At 28.5% G+C, this 23610-nt stretch overlaps 1 protein-coding gene across 1 annotated transcript in view; it reads right to left on the reverse strand.

Annotated features, from left to right (window-relative positions):
- Window positions 1-79: 79 nt before the first annotated feature.
- LOC122715585 (probable chitinase 10) overlaps window positions 80-23610 on the reverse strand; it is a 29163-nt gene continuing 5632 nt past the window's right edge. Inside the window, exons 2-16 of the mRNA XM_043937872.1 lie at window positions 6969-7047; window positions 6300-6460; window positions 5707-5944; window positions 5410-5589; window positions 5173-5296; window positions 4548-4857; window positions 3338-3767; window positions 2815-3032; window positions 2505-2659; window positions 2165-2305; window positions 1933-2080; window positions 1604-1789; window positions 1417-1539; window positions 1064-1265; window positions 80-720 (exon numbers count right to left, since the gene is read on the reverse strand). Coding sequence (XP_043793807.1) covers window positions 512-720; window positions 1064-1265; window positions 1417-1539; window positions 1604-1789; window positions 1933-2080; window positions 2165-2305; window positions 2505-2659; window positions 2815-3032; window positions 3338-3767; window positions 4548-4857; window positions 5173-5296; window positions 5410-5589; window positions 5707-5944; window positions 6300-6460; window positions 6969-7047 — 2904 coding nt within the window. The 3' untranslated portion in view covers window positions 80-511. The remainder of the gene's footprint in view (window positions 721-1063; window positions 1266-1416; window positions 1540-1603; window positions 1790-1932; window positions 2081-2164; window positions 2306-2504; window positions 2660-2814; window positions 3033-3337; window positions 3768-4547; window positions 4858-5172; window positions 5297-5409; window positions 5590-5706; window positions 5945-6299; window positions 6461-6968; window positions 7048-23610) is intronic.

Here is a 23610-nt window from a genome sequence, read left to right on the forward strand (position 1 = left end):
TGTAACCAACCATTTATTGTAATTTGTAACTAGTACAAACTGTAGTTTATAATACGTACAATTTACTTTCTTTCTTTATTAACAAGCGAGATATGAATTCTTTTCTTTTTTTTTTTAAGGAATTTTATTTATTTTTATTTACAAAACACAATATCTATCGCAGTAATTAAACACAGTGCACGATTTATACAAATGAAAAATGTAGACAGATAGAATCAGTGGAAAAAGGACTTTTGGGGAGAAGAAGAAATCCTTTTAAAGGAAAAGGAAGAAGAAGAAGAAGCTGTGGAATAAGAAGAAGAAATAAAAATTATTTCTCGGTAACAAAATTTCTCGTCGATTATGGATTATCGTGTTTTTCGACGAATTACAAATACTTTTTTTAATTAACTTTCACGCGTGTTTTTCTCATATTTTTACAACCGCAAAAAATTATTCTTAAATAGATGTAATTTTTGTCTCTTTCCATTCTTTTCTCTTTTCTCTTTCTTTTTTTTTTTTTTTTTTTCTTTTACACTGGTGGCGCTTGCGTGTGTTGCAAACACCCTTCCACATTTTCAGGCCAATCACAAACGTTCTCGTTGGGATTAAATACTAGATTCACAGGGCAAGGCATGTGATGTTTCCTTTCACCTTCACACATATAATACATGGTGCAATCGCTCTTGTCAGGATGATAAGATATATGATTGTCTTCCTCGTCACAGCTCACCTCGTTCGCTGGAACAATCGACATAACAGCTGATTGTCTTTTAAAATTTACGCTATTACCGAAATCGATTAAAATTTTGGAATCACATTTCCAGTTTCAGGTAGTCTTCTGTTGATTTTAATCCAAATTTAATCCATTGCTATATAAATATGAATATTAATTTATTATTTTTTAGTAATTTCATTATTTTAAACGAATAAATTTTAATCTGATAATAATTTTGAATAATCACTCAAAAGTAGAAAAAAAGTTTCAAGATTCGCGAACAGGAAGCATAAAAGAGAGCTTTTTTTTAAGAATTTTAAATTATTATATTATATATCATAATGATTTAAAAATCGAAATACTTACGATCTTTGGTGGTGTACCTTCCATTTCTCAAGTGACTCTCGTAAGGACCATCGTATTCTAATTTCACTTTATAATCTCGCAGCTCTTTCATCATAGCTTTGATCAATGGATACTTGCCAGCTCCACAAGTTCCTTTAAAATCGTCCATGTCCACCGACCAAATCATTATACCTCCAAAACCTTCTTCTTTAAGCCATTGCATCTAATATACATATATAATTTACAGATAAAATGATTAATAACGATTAATTAGAATCCTTTAATTCTTTATCTATATACAATGTACATAGATAGATAATATTATAATTTCTTCCATTCGTTATTTGCATGATATATAAAAATGTTTCTCTCACCTTATTTATAAGGCTTCTCTCGTCATCGAAACCGACCCACTGATCATCCCTATACGCGAAAGGTACTTGTTGCTCACTATCCCAGACTAGAGTAGTGTTATCCTCGTTCAAAAAGCTGCAAATCTATACGCTCGTTGAGTATCTTGATTAACGAGATACAAGAAGTTATGATAAGAGTCTGTAGTACCTCGTAGTACGAGAGGAATCCAGATTCATTAGTGAAATTACCAGATGTTCCTCCACCCGAAGCAGGCGCCCCAATGTCAAATTTCTCTTTGTCCACCAATGTGAACGATCTGCCATATGTTGGCATACCGATCATTAATTTCTCTTTTGGAGCACCTTGCTTCACCCATTCCCTTGCGCTGTAATCCTACAATTTTTTTTTTTTAATTTAATTTTTGATAATAAATAATTGTGTATTATTAATAAATTATTAATAAACCAGGAGTATTTACACATGATGTAATTAAAACATACGATGGATCTAAATGTTTGGCAATTTTTATTACTTACCACCGTCAATTTCTTTTGATAACTCGTTGCACTTTCCAAGGGAAACAGAGGACTATTGTGACCCACTTGCCTCTCCCATTGACCATGAAAATCGTACGTCATCACGTTTATAAAGTCCAGATATTTGGATATTTCTGGTACATCGTATCTAGAAGAAGAAAGAAGGAGGAAAAAATACATAATTAAGAATAAAATTGAATTTAAATGTGAATTTGATGAACAAAAAATTCACCCCGCAGCAATAGCCTCGAAACTAGCTGGCACCGCGGCCGATAAAATTAATTTCGGTTGTCCAGAACTGTTCGCTTCCCCTTCGAAAGCGAGTCGAAGTTCCTTCAAAAGGTTCACATAGGCAGCTCGATCGTCACCACCCCTGATACGTTAGATTTTTATAAAAAAGAAAAAAAAAAAGAAAAATTAAATTAAAAAATAAAATTATTAATAAAATATTATATAATATTATTATATAAATATTATTATATAATATGTATATTATATAAATATTATATAAATATTATTAATAATTAATAAAATAAAATTAATTCAAAAAGTGAAAGAATTACTTTATTTACCGTGGATATTCCCAATCGACATCCAAACCATCAAATTTGTATTCCCTGAGGAATTCGATGGCCTCGTAAACGAATTGATTCATACGGAAAGTATTACTGGTCAATTCTCTGAATGGGGTCGATCCGAAAGCCCAGCCACCAATCGCCAATAATATCTGAAAAAAATCATTATTTCTGCGATGATTTGTAATTGAAATTGAAAACCAAACAGTAATGATTATATATGTTAATAACAATTTGATTAATAATTGATGATTCTTTAACATTTTTTTAAACGTGTTTTACTAAGATTTAACAAATCGAATCGTACCTTGAGATCAGGATTTTTGTTGCGCAAAGTCATCAGTCGCTCGTACATCTCCCCATCCTTTTCATTCTCTTCTGCCAGCAAGTAATTCTTCAACGTTGCGAAGGAATAGACTATGTGGGTGCAGAGAGTCGGATCAATGTCCTCTGGTACAAATTTTCCAGTTCCAGGTCGTTTGTGCGACCAATTCGTCATATAGCACATGGATTGGGCTGGTCTTTCTGTCATATATTAATTAAACAAAGTAATATAATAATAAAATAAGTAATATAATATAAAAATAAAATAAAGTAACATAATAATATAAAATTAATAAAATTAATTTAAAAATTATTAATTTTATTAATTAAAAATTAATAAAATTTCGTTCCAAAGACTTACTTCTTAATTCTTTTTTTAAAAATTTCACAAAAAATCGAGAAACAAAAAAACTTTTCAACAATTTTTTAAAATAATTTAAATAATATTTTTTACACAATTTCAATCGCAAAAAAGGATCATTATAATTTAAAAAACAAGATTTTACCATTGGTAGGAAGATTAATGACGAGTTGAGTTGTTTGCTTTTGATGTTTCTTCGCCTTGTTGATCACATCTGAGACCAATATCTTGTAAGGTTCCGGTTTCTTCAAGATGGTCTCAGACACGGTACTAGCGACTGCACTCCAATCAACGTCCTTGGCGTTCGGTCCTCTCGAAATTCCAAGCAATTCCTCTCTCATTGCACCGATTAAGGGGTACTTGACGTTTCCACCACACACGGTGCCGTTGAAGTCGTCCATATCAACCGTCCACACCATAGCACCGCCGTAACCCTTGCTCTTTAACCAATCCATCTTGAGTCGAATAGATTTCTCGTCGTCGAAGCCCACCCATTGATCATTTTGCACCATGTATGGCACTTTCATCTCATCGTCCCAGATGTAGGCTGCACCGTTTTGCAACATCTCGCAGATCTGTAGAAAATAAAAGAAAAAAATAATTTTAATAATTTTTCAATGAATTTTTCATTTGGTGTAAAAAGAATCTTCATTTTATTCATGTACAATGAAGTCATTATTATTTTAAATCATAGAAAATTTGTTTTATAGAAATTTCTGAATATAGAATCATATTGATTGATTTTTTAAAAATTTTTTCTATTCTAATGATTATTTGATAATGCTGAAAACAAATAAAAAGAATATCTTCTAATTTAATTTCTTAATAAATAATGAAATATTCTCCTATTAATAAAAATGAGATTTATAATTGCACAAGTTCATTTGCACGAATGAATCATTTGAGTCAAACAATTTCATTAATATTCACTTTTCAAGAAAAAAAAAAAAAAAGAAGAATTCTTACATCATCTAGATTTTCACTTTCCTCGTTTAAATTTCAACATCTCTTTGCTCAAATATTAATCAAACTTTAAAATTATTTAAAAAAAAAAACAATCCCATATATTTACATTTCTTCCCACAATCACCATTGACAATCTAATCCAACGCTCGTCTACCCTTCCCACTTAAAACCATCCAAGAGGAGTCAGCAAACAAATTGCTTATCCACCATCGAACCGTGATTACCACACAGCCGCAAGAAACTAAGAAGACCGTCTAATCGAACGATCTCCTCGAACGAGGCGTCCAATTTGAATTTACATTTACGATCGTCCCGAGTTATAATAATAATAAAAACGGTTAATCAGAATGAAGGAGGCAAAGAAAAAAAGAAGGAGAAGAAGTTTATACCTCGTAATAGGCAAGAAAGCCGGATTCCTTGGTGTATTCGCCGGCCTTTCCACCACCGCTCGCAGCTGCATGAACACGGAAATTGGAAAGATTTGAGAGAGTGAAGGAACGGCCGTAAGTCGGCATGCCGATGATCAGTTTCTCTTTGGGAGCCCCAAGTCGGACCCACATCGATGCAGCGTTGTCCACGCTTAATTGTTTCTGCCATTCCGAGTCCAACGATGAGGCGTAGAGGGGCGCATTGTGACCCGTCTCTCGTTCCCATTTCCCATGGAAATCGTACGCCATAAGGTTGATGAAGTCCAGATAACTGGATATATTTGTTTCTATTTTATCTGTGTTTCTCTATATCTTATAGTCTTCTTTTTATATCTATGTTTTTGTATCTTTTGAATAAAAATCTTACAATATTTGATTTATTAGCAAGGTGAAATTTTTTATACATGCACGAAGAGTATGTTATTTTTATATATGTTTATCAGCTTTTCTACGCTTCATTTTCGATTATTATTTGTAAATAATTTAAGAAATATCGATAAAAATAAATCGTTCGAGAAGGATGTATGGCCTAAATTTGAGTAAGAATAATTACGAATTCGAATAAAAATTTGTTAGATTTGTTCACCTTGCAACTGCTGGTACATCGTAACCACTCTTAACGTTGTCAGGACCAACCGGGACAGCAGCTGTTAAAAGAAGCCTCGGCATCTTCTTCTCTTGAGCTTCCGCTTCGAACGCTTCTCGAAGCTCTGGAAATATAAATAATTAAAAACGTAAAAACTATATATCAATCTAGGTAAGATGATTAATTGATTAATAAAATTTTGTGATTACAAAATTATTATTTCATAAATATAAATACCTTTCAACAAAAGAACGTAATTCTTCTTGTCATCTCCCCCCTTTGGATATTCCCAATCGATGTCAAGACCATCAAAATTTCGATCTCGAAGATACGAAATAGCACTGTAGATGAAGGTTTGCCTCGCGTATCTTGTCGCGGACACGTCTTTGAATTTTTGAGTGCCAAACGACCAACCACCTGATTCAAATTGCTAATCACACTATTTTCTCTCAAAAATCTTGATACGAATATTCAAAAATGATCACAGGAATGATCCGTTCAATTATTTTCGATACATCTTTTAAAATTCCTTACCGATCGCGAGCAACACTTTCAAAGAGGGATTGGCTTTCTTTAGATTAACCACCCGTTCGTACAATCCGATCTTTCCATCTTTCGTCTCGTCGTTCGATTCGAAGCTGGTCAGTTTATTTTTCTTCAACCAACCGAATGCGAACACGATGTGCGTACACAGATCTGGTTGTATGTCTTCTGGCATGAATTTTCCAATTTTCGTGCGATATTGGGACCAGTTTGTATAGTAACATACAAGCTGCGCAGATCGAAATTGCATTATGATTATATTCTGTCGTCTTTCGTTCTTTTTTTCTTTATAATATGTTTGATAATCATAAATGTATTGTAAGTAAAAGTATATATTTTTAAATTAAATTTTTCTTTGTATATAATTGATTAGAAAGATTAAAACAATTTGTATTTAATTTGAACGAATATTATAGTATCAGAAAATAAATAAATTAAAAAAAATTTAGCTATGTATTTAAATTATATTATATTCAATTCGAAATAAAAATAAAAATTCCTGATTAAGTATAAAATATAAATTTTATAACAGTTATAAAATTTTTTATTCGTATGTTGCACGTGACGATGATTATCATAATTACCTTGTAGTCCTCCGATTTATCGGTCTGAATTTCATTCTTCTTGCTTTTATTGCCGATACGATTTCGTGTGACCTTGAATCTGTTCACACTGGCCGAGACTTCCTGATCGTTCGAGATCGATGGGGCGGCGGTTGCTGGTCTGCGAAATCTTTTTCTTGTACCTGTTTCAGTCATTATTTCCATTGCAAATTGCATATTGATTTTTTTTTTTTTTTATTTTTCAAAATGAGTATTCTCAAAATCATTCTAAAAATCTTATCTATCATCCTATCTTTCTTTGAGATATTACTTTGGAAAAATCTGAAATACTTATTGGAAAATGATAAAGTTTCATAAATATATCAAAATTAATATAAATTGCATAATTATTATAACAATTATGTATTATTATCTAATTTATAGAATCATAAAAGTATCTTTTTATCATTAATCCATTATTAAAATTAAATATTGTGAACAAAATTTTTCTTCTTCTTCTTCTTCTTCTTCTTCTTTAATAAAATCCAATAATTTAATACAATTGAAAAAAATAACGGTTCAAATACTTTAAATATCAATATTTTATTCAAAACCGCGAGACAAACAAATGTTAAGAAATAGAAAACAAGAAATAGAAAATAAGAAAAGAAAAAAAAAAATATAATTATTATTGGAAAGTCAAGTGATTACCTTCTGCATCATGGAGAGTTCCGAGAAGCACGATCAAGCAGACGAGCAACAGCCAACAAGTCGTTCTGCTAGTCGACACCTGAAAAGAAAGTGAACGTGTTACTGATCCGTGGAACCTGTCGCTGTTATTACGTCTGTACAGTTGACCGGGAAGTGGAGGGCAAAATATTGAAATATTTTCATGGATCTCGATCACCGCCAAGTCCATTCAATTACCTATCACGGTGGCCATTTTCTACTTTGTATCCGTTCAGGTCGATAAACTGGTAAAAATGCGGTCACCCTCGAGGAAACGTTCGGATTTATATACGCATGTTCAATTCACCTGACCTAATTGCAATTTTTATACTTTTTTTTATACTTTGTTTTTTTGCAAAAAAGGTTGAGTAAAGTTTAGATTGTAATAGATTTAATTATCGTTGCGTAGCATATAGTTTGGTCTCTGTGTTTGTTGTTGTGATAAATTATTACTCGTATTATTCACAATTCAAAAAAATGCGATAATTTCGATGCATGGAAAATTTATTCTGGAATAATATTTTTTTTTTTTTTTCTTATTTTGAGAGATTGGATTTTGAATATACGGCTGTATATATTATATTTTAATAAGATGAAAATTTTAATATATACGAATATAGTTAAGGTATAATAAAAATCTTTGAAATTGCTGTTATTTTGAATTGCAAAAAATTGCATCAAGTTATTGCATTTTTATTTTAAATTATAAATACAACTTTCTTTCTTTAGAATTATTTTTATATTTATATTTGAAGAAAGGAATGGAACGATGAAATGTTAGTCACGACAAATTTCATTACAAAAACCAGAGAAAGTTATTTGCGGTTTCTACGATCAATTACCAAGATCTTTGACCATACTCGATTGAAAATTGAGAATCGTAAAGTTCCCTGTTCGAAACCAAAATGAATATAATAGTTTTCGTGGGAAACGAGAGGGTGTTCTATTCTAATTAAGAAAGATTCTATAGAAAGTTTTGTCTTATTATTGATAATAGTTAAATCATCGTCGTTTAATTTTCTGATGAGAAAATTTTACTCCACGAAGCAAGAGAATTTCTTCTATTGTGTTTTATGAACTAGTGATTACATTTTCGATACGAAATATCTGGTAAAAACTTCCGGAATGTTTTCGAAATAATGATTGTTTGATGTATCGAGTTATTTTTGATGTATCGAGTTATTTAGAAATATAGATATTTAAAATATAAAATGAAGAAACAACAATATATGTAATAATGCATTCTTTCTTAAAGAAAGAAAATATCCATAGAATATTATTTATATTATATAATTTTATATTATCATAAAATTTTTTATAATATATTATATATTTTATATTAATTCCTTAGTACATTTTATTTTATACTAAATATTAATAAATTCATTAATTTTCAATTGTCTTCAAAAGATTTCTGAAAATTCATTCAATAGAGCAATTTTAACGAAAAATGAAAATCTGTTTCATGAATTAAAATTACAAAAAGTAATTTTTGTAATCACCTAAAAATATGTATGCAAATCAAAGAAAGTATCACAATTAATCTATTCGAGTATTAAAGATAAATTAGAATTGGAATCAAATAAATTTTACACTCGACAATCTTTGAATGCAATGAATGCAATTGTAAATCATCGTGGGTGAAGTAGACACGTGTAAAGGTTAAATTTATACTTAAGTTTCTATGCTAGAGTATTTGTACATAATGTAAATGAATAACAAAATGATGATATCTTCAATTATACCTATTTTTTATTTAATTGATATGAATTCCATTCACATAGAATTAAAGAAGTGATAAATTGATCTGACAATAAATCGCATGTATTTTGATACTTTCACGATTCTTAAAGAAAGTGGAAGTTGAATAAAGCATATCATTTGAAAGAAAGTTGGAATAATCATAGTATTATATTCGCATTCAAGAATATTAAGTTATATCTGTTTTTTTATCGAAGAGAGAATTCGATTTTAATATGATCAAAAATTACCATAATCACCAATAAGAACATTTAACAAATAGTTGAATAAATATATACAGATCAGTGAGTATAATTATATTGTCTATAATCATACTTATTATTAAATGTATCATATAATTAATTTTGTTTAAAAAGAAAAATGAATGCTTGCGGTGTAATATTATGTACACATAAAAATGGAATAATAATAATGATAACAATACGGGTAATTGGTAAATTGAACATAAGATAGAAAATGGCAAAGTAAAAAAAAGAAAAAAAGAAAATTAAAAAAATAAGAGTTGTAGATTATATATTTTATATAATACATAACAATCACGACATATTATATATTATTATAATAAATTAACAAAAAAACATTTGAACGTTCAGATAAAAGTAGTTTCTCCATTTCTAAACATTCGTAATGAAAATATTGTAATAAAGCAGCCAATAAGCATACTTATTATATTTCAAGAATACCCAGTACGTGACAAGAAAGTATATAATAAAATAATGGAAATGATAAGGATGCGCTTTCTTCACTGATTCGAAAACAAAGGATAAAACTTCGTTCAACGAAAGTTTACTTATCTGATTCGAGAGTGCAAAGTAATTCCTCTTGACAGTGCAAAGTACTGTCGCGCAACGCGGATAAATATGCAAAGGCATGCGAGTAGAAGAGAGTGCGATGCGACCAATAGAGAGGGAGATTTCTATGCTAGCGCTTTTAGAATTGCTCCTTTTACCACAGTGCACGACTTCTCGTGTTATGTAGTCAGTCAAGTATCCGTGACTAGATAGGACAATAATTTTCAACGTTCACCTTACCAGTTTCACGTTCGTTCGGGTTTCGTGGCTTTTTAGAGGCACGATAATCGTCTCGATTTCAAGTTAGAATTACCGACTCCTGCTCCTTCTAAGGGGGGATATATTGTACATTTTTATATCAAAGAAATGATGCTGAAATTTTCGTGACTATATAATCATATTCGAGAAACTTATGTTAATAGTATTTATATATTTTTTTAATAATTCATTTTATTATTTATAATTTTCTTTGAGCATGCAATTATTAAGTTAAAATAACATCCAATTCAGAATAAATATAAATATAATGATTTATTATTATATGCTTATATTAATAAATGTAATTAACTTTGTATAATTTTCCTTTTTCAATTGTCTAATGATTAGTTTAAAACATGAAGAAATTATGGAGATTTTCTATTATTTTTTTTTATATTTCTTGGCAAGTTATTTCCTCTTAGATTATTTTTCAAATTGCTGCGAATATAACAAAGGAGTGTCGTTAATAATCGAAGAGAGTTCGTATAAAAAATGACTCTTGCCGATATAATTAACCAAGCGATTTAAATCACTTAAAACAATAACAAAAGTGAAATCATTGGAATGAAATCTTTCCTAAAAAAAATATATATATATATATATGTATATAGAAAGTAAAAAAATTACAAGAAAAAAGCAACGATTAGAACGAATATAGAGCAAATTAGGAAATTTCATAAGGCAACGCGATTTACGTAACACGATAGGGGAAGAGAAGAAAGCCGCAAAAGCGGTGAAGAAACAAGACAAAAGGAAAAGAGGGAACGACGCGTATCGTGGTCGATATCGATCGACTGTATAATCGAGGGAATAATTACGTTCTCCCCTTAATAGGCGATCTTGAGGATCGATTTCTCTCGTCGTCGTGGGGAATCGACGATCGAACGAACATTGCGTCGCGATCCGACGTTGATTCTCGGCTTTCGAAAATCTGTAACGTCGCGGACATCGGTGAAATTTTCACGGATGGTCGATCCCGACTGGTCAGCCGACTGTGACACGAGGAACCGATTTTCTTTCTCTTTTGTGATTTCGCTAATTATCTCGATACTTATGAATTTCGTTACTTATTATTGTAATCTTTATATCTGTACGCATATTAATTAACTGGAGTTTCAAGCGTATTTTATTTCGTATCGTGATAATTTTAAATAATTTAAATTAATTTGATACGCGAATTTCCAAATTGTGGATCATTATTCCCGAAAGAATTCGCAAAGATTGTTGAAGAGAGTTATTCTTACTCGGTATTTATACACTTTAAGCTACTTTAGTGGGAAGGTAATCAAATGGAAATGATTTGTAGTATCGTGTCAAACGAGAAGAGATTATTAAAGATTCATTATGATCTTACGTTAGATATTTTACAATTGCTGCAATAGAATTTTAATTCATACGTATTTTATTATTAATTACAAGAAGGAAAATTATATACAAAAACATTTAGTAGTTCTTTCATATAATTATAAAATGATTGATATTAAGAAAAATCGAATGTAGAATCTGATAAAGATTCTTTTCACTATATTTTTTATTTATAATGTATTATCAAGGAATCGATTTTCTTCTTTTTTTTAATTTATTATTCCTCGTGTATAATATAAATATTTTTACGATAACATCGATCTGCAACAACTTCCAGAAACAATTGACTGCTTTATATATCCTGGATGCCGATGTAGATCTTTTTATCTTTTCAATGGTTTCGATACATTGAAATTCTACACGTGGCTATTAAATAAGTAATAATATCAAGAATCATTTTTATTCATATATTACGATTTCATTATTTTCCCATTAAAAAAATTACACGAAAAAATACAAATACTGTTTCTTACTTGAAATTTTAAATATAATTAAATAATCTTTCAATGTGGTATATTTACAATTATATAAGATATTTATCTTAATGAATCACTCTTCAGATAAACTTTTCAGATATAAATCTGCCAAGAAATTGTTGACGACAAACTGGTAATGATAAAAACTTGTTGCAAAGATTTTATGCAACAAAAACTCAAGGTCCTCTTTATAGATCCTCTTTATAGATCCTCTTGATATTAAAGTTAACGCGTTAACGCGATTATAAGAATACGAAAGTACATTAAACTCTGGTGCAATCAAAATTTAATCATACAAACAAGATCTAACCATGCTAATGCAGAAGTGTGTCATATTTCTCGAAGCGATATTGTTCGATTATTACCGTGCACAAGTGAAACAACGGGGAAATAAGCGAACAGCGTGACGAGTAATACGTGAGGAAGGAAAGGAACGAAACGCGTAAAATGTGATTTTTCTCGTCGATTAATTTATTTGTCGATGCGTGAAAAATCATGGTGACTACGTAACGGCATTCATAAGTATCAAACGCTCCTATAGGTTTAAACTGAGCGAAGATGGTAGTTAAATGCGGGGAAAAAACTCGTTTTTTCTCGTTATTTTTAAAAAAAAAAAATTAATTTTCACTTTCACTTTCAATTTTATATTAGATTTTCACAAAGGTTTCTTTTAATATTTTTTTTTTTTTTAATCATATTTTCTTCTGTAGTATTTTTTCAGAACTTTTATAATTTTGTTTTTTTCAGAATAATTATTAATAATGATATTTTATTATTAATACGTATGGAATATATTCTAATGTCAGAATTCCTTTTCACTATATTTCACTATGGAACTTTCACTATTCCATTTTTCCTGATAATTACTTTGACTCGAGTTTGTAAAATACTCAAAATGACTTTTAATTCCATTTTAAAAAATTTTAATTCCTTTCACGTGTATTTTTCACGCAGAAATCACACATGCGAACAACAAAGAGAAACGGATTGATAATTTAAAATGCTATTTTTGGATTCGAAACTTGTAAAGGAAAGATTTCTTTTTTTTTTTTTTTTTTTTTTTGAATATGAAAGATGAAAAATCGGATTTTGGTCACGAACTGCCGCTTTCCATGCTATTGTGCGGCCCCCAGGAGAAAAGTAGCATAATGTACCGTGAGAGATCGCGTTTAGCTTTCTTCCTCACCGTGTCCCGCATTCTTCGTTACGTTTACCCTTTTCACCTCCTTTCTTGCTCCCGTTTCGTTTCATTTCGTTTCGTGGAAACTTTGTGAATGGTTAGCCGCGAAACCGTGACGAGAAATACAACTATCATATCCGGTTTAACGTTGAAATTTTGTATCCGGATGAATTATAATATATCACGAGAACTCGTGTCAGTCTTTCTAAACGAAGTTTCTTTCCTTTCTTTTTCTTATTATTATTATTTCTTGAATTAATCACGTACACGAAGTGTTACGAAGGACGTGGCATATGCATACGTGGAGCTCGATTTCTTCATATCCCGTAACACGAAGAAAATTTTTCATATATTAAAAAAATGGTTTCGGTCTAGTAATCTCTTTCAATTGGTATGGATAGAGAAAAAAAAATCTATAATTTATAAACTGAAAGTACAAATTAGCAAACTATTGAAACTATTAAATAAATCTATTGTTATTGTATTAAATGTATATTTCTGTAAACTGTACAATTTTTATAAGTGACATAATTTTGTTTAAATGTTCACAGTTGATGCTTATGAATCTATCAATATGTAAATTTTTACTTTATGTTAAATATCCTTAAGAGTCTCAAGATGAAATTGAACAAAGTGTAATATTGAAAATAATCACTTGAATAATGGAATATTCAGATACACGAAGAAATAATCGAATAATGAGATTTTATATTAAAGAGCTATAGGTTTATTACAAGCGAGGTTGTGACCCCTATTACCGCCATTTCCAAAGCATCTTCACGTTCTGTGTTCGAAGGACACAGATTATTGTAATACCATCTCGAAACATCTCTACATTGTACTTAATATTGCAAAGCAATTTGTGAAATATCATATAATGGGTGTGCTCCGATTGACTCTCGAAGGTTTCTCTACTTTGGAATGTAAATTAAAATGATCATTTCAAGGTGCTTGGCAAATTGTTCTTTAAAATCCTTATATATAAATCAATCGTATATTGCAATTTATAAAAATATAGGAAATTAATTTTTAAATATACGTTACATTATTATTTCAAATATATTTTTCTCGCTCAAGATTGGAAAGAAAACATTTTTTAAAGTATCATCTCTCATTGGTCAGCAAATAACACATTTCCGGTGCGCATATATACAAATCGACTTGTCTTCCTCCCCTCTATCTAACTCGCACATTCCAACACTATTCGCGCGCTTATGTTTACACGATTTGCAAGAATCTCGAGAACCTTGTGCTTTTTCCATTGTAGAATTGTCTTTGTCCTCTTTACATGACTGGATTCTTCTTTTTTATCATTGTCAGTTTCGCTTCGTCGTCTTGGGCAAATAATATTCGCCATCCTTATTTCGATAAAAGACGAAAATCAAGTTGCTTATGTGTGAGAGGATTGAATTGAAAGATTAGAAAAGTTTGTTGAACATATTTTTTGTAATTATAATTGTAATTTTAAAAATAAATTGTAATTATATTGCTAATTATATAACGAATTATATGAAATATTCAACAAACTTCTAATCTTCTCCCAATTATATCTATAATGTAAGTACTATTATATAAATAATAATAATATTATTATTATTGTTATATAAGTTTTCTGTAAATAAATTCAATTATACAATGAATTATATCATTGATGAAATCAACTTTTAATACATATTTATTTGAACTCTTATAGTATTACTTTTATCTTATAGTAAACTCTATTTCGTCATGTTTTCTATAATGTAAAACAATAATTATAGATATTTAAAATTATGATATATCATTTTATTAAAATTATTAATTCTAAATTTTTCATATAAAGAGAAAATTATGATCAAATTTAATTAAATTGATTAATTAAATGTTATTTTTGACATATTTTTATGATCAATATGGTTATTTTAATCAACTAATCAAATTGTTTACTTTATACGATGATAAACAAAAATATCTAATTAGATTGCTTTATCCATTTATGATTTTCAGATTAAAATTTTATGGAAACCCAAGAACGATCCTATTAAATATGATTGCTATAAAATATGATTGCCATTCATGTTTTAATGTGATCATAATACAGATTACTGTCACATAATAATTGATGAAAATCTTTAATTGTAAATAAATAAAAAACAATTTAATCTAAAATAAACTTATTAATTCATGTCTACTAACTTTTTCGTTATTTGTATTATTCATTTAATTTAATACAATTTAATTTAATACGGTTTAATTTCACGAACGTTAATTATATATACATATTATTTCTTCTTTATTTCTTTTTAATTACTATAAGAATGTAAAATATACTAAGTATACTAATATTTATTAATATTTATTAGTATACTTATAAGTGATAAACAACTTTTCAACTTTCACGATAGAAAATTCGTTTTTATTGTCTACTAAATTGAATAAGAATATTTTTAATTGTCATTTTTATAAATTTTATGTTATTATATCCTATTCGATAAATAACTAATATTATAATAATCATATAATAATCAGTTTTTGAAATTCACAAGTGAGTGTCAAAAATATACATTTTTGATATCTAAATAATAATTACTCTATTAAATATTTTTAAACATTTTTTACAGAATCAAATCAAAATAATAGTGAACGTCTATACATTCATTCATAAAAATAAGACATTTCCATTTGATCAAAGACTTTTGAACGATACTGTACGTTCGTATAATCAGATAGCAAGAGCGGTACATGCTCGAAGAAAGGAACTCAACTTGTTCCTCGTGTCACGATTAATTGAGAATCAGGAAATGGAACCAAACATAGTAGATAAACGGTGACAACAATGAAAAAAAAAAAAAAAGAAAGAAAAGAAAAAGATAAGGAAGGAAATATGGTGAAAAACATGGCACGATGGTTATTTCCTAGATTTTATATAAATCAACGTGAGAGAATTTCTTCTCGATTGAAACCGCAAACGAGCCAAAAGCGTCGAGCACGATCTACAACGAGGCGAAGAATAATAGAAGGCTCGAGATTGCTTTCACCTGATTCCAGGTTAAGCGTTAATTGTACCGGTTAATAAAATTCGCAGTGTTATTTTAAAAGTGCTGAGCTCGTATTCGAAATTCAAATTTCGGTGAAAGTAAGAAGACACGACAGCGGAAATGGCCGCTAATTGACTTTTTATGAATTGATGATAAAAATCGAGTGATTAGGATAATTGATGGATAGGATAATTGGTGGATTTTTAATTCTTTTCATTTTTGAGCTGATTCTTTTTTTTATTCATATTTTAATTATCTTTTTTCGTGATCAAATTTAGCTATTATACGTCAAATATAATATTAATTGTCTTAACAAAAATTTAAGAATTCTATTATCAATTTAAAAATGATTCACATAATATATATCAACTCAATTATTTTCATTATAAATAAATTGATCAACATTTTCATTATAAAATAATTAATAAAATTCGAAAGACTTTCAAGTTAATAAAATAATAAAATAATAATTTTTTTTTTTAGTAAATTTTCAAATAAGATCATCGTGATATTTTATACAAAAATAAATTATTGTAAAAAAAGAACGTATGAGAATTTTTCTTAAAATATAAATAAATTTCAAATTTAAACAAAATATAAAATTCAAATAGATAATATTTTTTATTATTATCTGAAAATATTATCTTTCATGTAAAGCTAAAAGTATATTTTCAATTATCAATTAGCAATGAAATTTGTGCACCCTGTTTCCACGAAAAAATATACAATGTATATAAGTATTCGTATAATCGAAGTTTAATGAACGAAATTAAACGTTTTCACGCATTTCGCAAATTAACATCGTCCCATCTAATAAAGAGCAACAATTAATTTACCGCATTGATAGACGAGATACACAAATCGTAATATAAATTGGTCAGGAGGATGAATCATTTGCAACGTTTTGCAACAGCAACTTGGTATACATATGCAGATCGCATTAATTACAGAGAACATCGACCTTCGTGGTGTTAAAAGCTTTCACGAATACCGATCTTATTATACAATATTGACGTTGTGTACTGCATCAAAAATGATATATATTCCACACGATATGACTTTATTTATTTATTTAATTTTTTTACAAATGCATTTATTAAAAGAACGAGAGAAAACCTTAGATAAATTGTTTTAATTTTGAACAGATCGATTCTTCAGACGAAAGAATATTTCAAGAATGAGAAAAAAAAATTAATACAATGTATCAAATAAATTTATATAGTTTCATTTTTTTCATTGATATTATTATTATGTTACATATAAAATTTGTTTTTCTTTAATCATTAATTGGAAAGCAGAGGAATTTATTTATATAATAAATTTCAAGTAATATTGATTTCTGTTCAATTTGAATTTTATACAGTGACGAAGAACTATGTGTGCGTATTAAAAATTACTTATCGATAAATAATTTGACATTAAACGATGGTCCACGGTCATTAAGCATCTTTTTGCTTATTTTAATGACCTTCAAGTTTGCCACATTCTTTCTTTTTGATCCTGTATAAAAGTACAGCCTGCAACGGGGTAATAAATAAATTCCCTATCTGAAATTTTTCACGTACTTTTAATATCATTAAACATTTAAGCAATGATATAATTCAGACGATTCGACGAAAAAGGAACACTTGTAACCACCATTTCAATGAAAAATATCATTCGTAATTGAACAGTCCAAGCCTTACTCACGTGTAAAAAGGGCATCTGAGAAATACACGTATCTGTTTTATTTTAAAACTGTGGCGCAGAAGAAGAGAGAAATCGTATTTTAATTCATTTAATTTATTTTAATTTACTTTACTTTATGAGGGGGATAACGCTATGGACAGATATAAATGGAGAAGTCAGTGAAGGAGTATAAAAGAATATTTTCCAATAACGATATACCATGTAAGAAACTATAAATAATTATTTTTACATTTACATTATAATGAATTTCGTTATAAATTTTCCTAATGTATTTTAACAAGAATGTTATATATTTATATTTTCCTTTTTTGCAGGAACTTTCAATTTTTTACATGTTACGATATTAATATTTCGAATATTAAAAAAATTATTTAAATTTAATGTAAGATATAAAAGTATATTTAGTATTTATTTATATTTATAAATAATATAAGAAATCAATAAGTTTTTGTTCTTCCTTTTTAAATAAATAATAATCCATAAGTATCAAAACGTGTATTATTTTAAATAAATTAAGTTTTAAAAAAAATAATATTAATCTAAAAAGATAGGAAAATATTAAGCTATGCAATTCATATATTTGACAGTACTAACTCTCCTAAATTTTTACTTTACTTTGCCAAGCATCCTCGAAATTCTGATGAATTAAACTCTCTGAAATAAATCATAATAGTTGTACTCTCGAATGAACACGCATCACAATATAAAAAAAAAAGTTCAACGACCTCTTTCTACTATTAAATCTTAATATAAAAGAAAAGTTCTCCACTTTTAAATCCTAATATGCGAGAAAAATTCAACTATATCTACTTGTAAATCCTAATATAAGAGACAAACTCAACTACTAAATTCTACTTTCCCATCCTAAAGAAGAGAAAAATTCAATTTTATTTTTAAACTTCAATGTAAGAAAAAAAATTCTACTTTCCACTTTCAAACTCTAACATAAGAAAAAAATTTCAATACATATATTTACTTTTTCAAGACTAATATATTCCAAGATGCAATTCCAAAGTTATTATATATTTTTTTCTAATTGACATGAGACGCAAAGAATCTCATTCATACAAATATTATACAAAATTAATCTAATCTTTTCTTTAATTAAATCAAATTCATTCTTAAAAGAAAAATCCATTTCAAAGGAGGCAAAGATCGATCGTCAACTTTCGATCATCGATGTAGGTACAAATCGGTCAGCAGGGGGGGTCTGGGAATGAAGAATCGAGAAATTCGCGCGTGATTTCGCGTTTCTTGCGCGCACTTTTTCTTCGTAAACGCTTGTATTGAAGCGAGGCCACGAAAGTCGGTCATTGCCTTCTTTATCGTTACACAAGTAAGAAAGACGGACCACGAGGCGCATGGAGATCGAACTTCTTTTTTCGAAAACACCATGTTTCTCGAAAAGATATTGGGGAAGATGGATGAGGATGAATTATATATTACGTTCAATTGTTAGAATCTTCCCTCGTTTTGTTACGTTACGCCACGTAATATTAATTATATTTCATATATAATGAAGAATTATGTAAATTTTACGTAAGATGTTGTTCAACTGTTGGGAAATATGGTAGAATCTCGATTAACTGGTTCAACTGGGAGACATTTAACCAGAATAGGGATCTTACATTATTAAACGGAAAAAAATTTATGATAGATAGGAAACGTAGGTATGATACGACGAATTAATTCATTCGAGAATTATGTACATGTCATATATATATATAAAACTCTTGCTTGTTGCAATACATTTTTAGATATACGTATTATGCATACGTATTTGAGGTATAAAATGTTTCAAACTCGTGTACTTTGCAATGGAATTACCATGTAATGAAATGATTTAAATAAAGAAAGTTTAATAAAAAGAAAAATTGGATATAAACAAAAATATAAGTTTTCAAGATTGGATATATTCTATTCGAAATAAAAACAACAAATTACAGATTGTGAAATGTTACGAATTACGAGGAGCCAATAATAAATTATTCTAATAAGGTTATTGATAATAATTTTGACGAGATTATATTGATAATAAGACAAATGAAATTTTACAAAGTTTACGTATATATGATTATTATATTCGACGAGATAGTATAAATTATAATTTATGACAAGTTTTGATTGATTATTGCGCAAAAATGTCTTAAATCTTGACACTGTAATAATGTAATATTGATTACTGGCTAATTGTTGAGAAAATAAAAACGTCATATGGTAAGCAATTAAGAGAATATTAATTATTATCCAACATATGTTGAAACAGTTTGAAACGATGCGTAACGAAAGAAAATGGGGACGATTCGTAGTTAAAGAAGTTTTCTCAATACCTATCGCGTAATCATAAACCAAATATTTCCATGATTAATGTAAACCTTAAGTTATATATAGTGAACACGAATATTATATCGAAATCTTAACTAACTAACATGCCGCAATCGAATATGAAAAATTGAATTACCCTATTGAAATTTTATTATGTTTATCCAAGACTTGCAATATGCAATTTTTATCTTTTTCTATATAATAAAATTAATAAAACAGTTGTATACACATATATTTTTTCGCAACTTTTCATCATTGGAACAAATAAGTAAAACGAAGAAAAAAATGCATCAGGAAGCTGAATAATAAATAAACACTACAATGATATTTATGTATATATTAAAGAAAAGTTGATAAAATTATAATTTCAACAACGAATTATTATTCAACATTCTTTTCTTTTTTTTTTAATTTCTCATCTAAATTATCACGATTTTTTGATAAATCAAAGATCTGCCAAATTCTCTATATCCATATCTCGTTCACACTCCTGTCCTGTCTCGTGTATCGAATCTTCGACTATTGAAATTCGAGGCGATTCGCGTATCGACTTTACAACATCTATTATTTCTAGATATAGGAATCTCCTATATAATAGTACGAATAATACCGCGAAAGGTAGATCCCACGTACAAACAAACGCACACTTTTACAATGCACACCAAAGAGGACGGGTGAAACTTACATAAGACGCGAGTTGCCGGACCTGTTGTCGGGTCGAAGCGAGTATATTTTAACCTGAAAACTTGGCCGACCTGCTAGCAAAGCAAAAACTCCACTCTGGTCTGTGCGAGCCAAGTTCTCTCTGTTCTGCGCCTACTTCGGTTCATTCGTCGCGAGAATTTCTTCTGAGCGGCATACCACGCCGCTTATCGATTCGTATCGTTTTCAGGCTACGCACGTTTGCGGACCGTTTTCACCCGACTTCCGCCGGAGGGCCACCGCTTATGAAACTTTCAGCAGTTTCCTGCCCGCTACGGGAAATCTATCGAGTATTCTTCGATTTCCTTTCCACGGATCTCTACTCCTTTCAGATGTATCACAAGTCTATACTCAATATATCATAATATTTGATGGAATTTTAATCGACAAGTGTATTTTTTCTAGTTATTTTTACCAATTTCTAGATGTTAGTTTTATAGATAGTTTTAATATTAAGGTCAGTTACATTACAGGTTTTCAGATTCTTAATGAAAGTGATGAAATTTTTAAAAAAAAGAAACTAATTTTTAGGTTAGGTGGATTCGTGGATTTTACGTTCGAGTAATTGGAATATATTAGAAATAATTATTAATTTTATTTCATTATTGATATATTTAAAAAGGTTTGCTCGTTTGAAATTTAAATCTGCATTGACTGGTGAAAAATAGCTAACATTTTTAAAGATACCGCTTTACGCACCACTTCTCTGTGTGGCTCAGATACCATACTACATTCCTTTCACCAAAGCATACAACTTTCAATGTATGTAACTTGAAAAGAATGCATTCGCGAATATCTGTGCGTTAAATAGAAAATAATATGATGATTTTTATATAAGGGCAAATTATTAGAATCTATTATGAAATCTACAAAACCAATTTTGATTCTGATTAATTTCAATAAGTGAAAATTAATTAATCAGTCTTGAAACAAAAAAAGAATATTACTTGATTTAAATTATTATTAGTATAATCTACGTATATGTATATCTAGATCTATAAATTAATTTAAAATAATACTATAAGCATAATTGGATCTAGTCTGAAACAAAGTTTCAGAAAATTACATACAAATTTACATCGAATCATATATAAATATACATTTACAATATTTCATTCGTATTCTACATTTATATTTATTGAAAGTTAAACGTTTATTTGTAAAAATATTTCATTTTTTAATCCGAACTATTTATTAACTTATTTTTAAGCCGATACAGCGAATACAAATAGTACATTTTTATTTTTTAATAAATCTATTTTATTTTTATATAATATTTTTATAATTATACGAAATATAATATATTTGGATCTAATTAATTAATAATTATTTTATTATATAATTTTATTTATTGTATCATTTTGTATATAATAATAATAATAATAATAGTTAAGAAAAGTTTATAGTATCGAAATAACAAAACTGATATAATTCACCATTCTTGAGATTGCATTAGAGATTGAATTCGTGATTCAGGCATGGTGACTCATCCCTGTAAAGTACGATTTATATCAAAGTGATATCTGTGACCGTATTGTTATCTTTACTTGTACTTTCTTTGCCATGTGATAAATACAAGTCTTCTTGCGATTTATAATCTTCGTAATAATACGTGTAATAGTATGAATCATATAACGAAAAACGATTTTTACTTCTTTCTTTATTTTCCTTCGTTAAAGTGTAATTTCCTTCCGTTAGAATAGTTCGTTCCTTTCTTGTTAACTATAATTTTCAAATTTTTATATCTCACTCTCCTGGTTTTACTTAGAAACTTAGTCATAAAATTGGAAAAGAAGAATTAGAAACATTAACTATGATTATTTTATAGTATTATCAAATTTAAGAAACTTTTTTAAGCATAGAAAATTAAAATTACTTATCCTTACTTGTTCAAGTACTAGAACTTATACAAATCTTTCGAATAAAATTGCATTAACTAATATTATATTACATTTTTATTTCACCTTAATTACCTAGTTGAATTCCGCTTGATTTTTCTCCGAGCGAAGAAAATAGAAAGACAATATCTGTCGTGAGAAGCCAATCACTTCGGAAAATATAAAAGGAAAAAAATAATTTTATCTTGTTCAAAAATTTCTTCAAAAATGATAAAATAGAACGATTAAATGCATCTATTAATATTACGAATTATTATTTTGAATAATTTAATTTGATTCAAATAAAATAATTTTGCATATCGATCGAAAAAAATCGATCTAAATTTTCATATTAACAATTAATTCATAATCTAATATTAATCTCATAAATTTCTTTTTTAATATTCATCATTGTTCTTGATCAAAATAATTAAGAAAAAAATTTGTTACTTTTAATTCAATAAATTTCACATATAATTATTTTTGCAATTTCGAATATTTTTAAAAATAATTGTATATATTATTTTTGCAATGCGATATAGCATTTGCTTTATAGAAAACGTCAACCGAGCAAAAGCGCGCGTGCAGTGCAACGTGCATGCATGTTTATCGCGCTTTTAAACGAGTGAATGCAACGAAGACGAAGAGGTGAACTCGCGTGCACGTTCCATAGAAATTCGATCGGATTCTAGCTGCTTTCTACCGAATTTTTTCCCGGCTACTTACAGCTTTTCGCGTGCTAGATATACGACGCGTCGTAAAAGCTCAACTACATCTTATAACTAGGACAATAAAAGAAAAATAAGTACAACAGTTGTAACTATTTATACTTTAGAAAGTTGAATATATATGTACATATTAAAGTGGATATATATGTGCATGTTTATTAAATCAATATACAAGGTGTTTCATTTATTTTGGATTCCTTAATATTTTAATATTCACTGTATTTAATTTATTTGACAAGATGCTAATCTCAAAGGATTGTTTAGATTTCACAATTTTATTGTTTGGAAGTTAATCATTTTATCTCGAGTTTAAGATTATTAATTATTTTTTTGTAATCGAGAATTTTGCAGCAAGAAATAAACAATTCCATTTGTAACAAATTTAAGGAAATTGAAAAAAATCATTTTCTTGCTAAGATTCTCAATTTATATAGTTATATTTTTTTTTTTTTTTT

Source organism: Apis laboriosa, unplaced genomic scaffold (genome assembly GCF_014066325.1).
Source record: "Apis laboriosa isolate Shangri-la unplaced genomic scaffold, ASM1406632v1 scaffold38_cov145, whole genome shotgun sequence".
Classification (NCBI taxonomy): Eukaryota; Metazoa; Arthropoda; class Insecta; order Hymenoptera; family Apidae; genus Apis; species Apis laboriosa.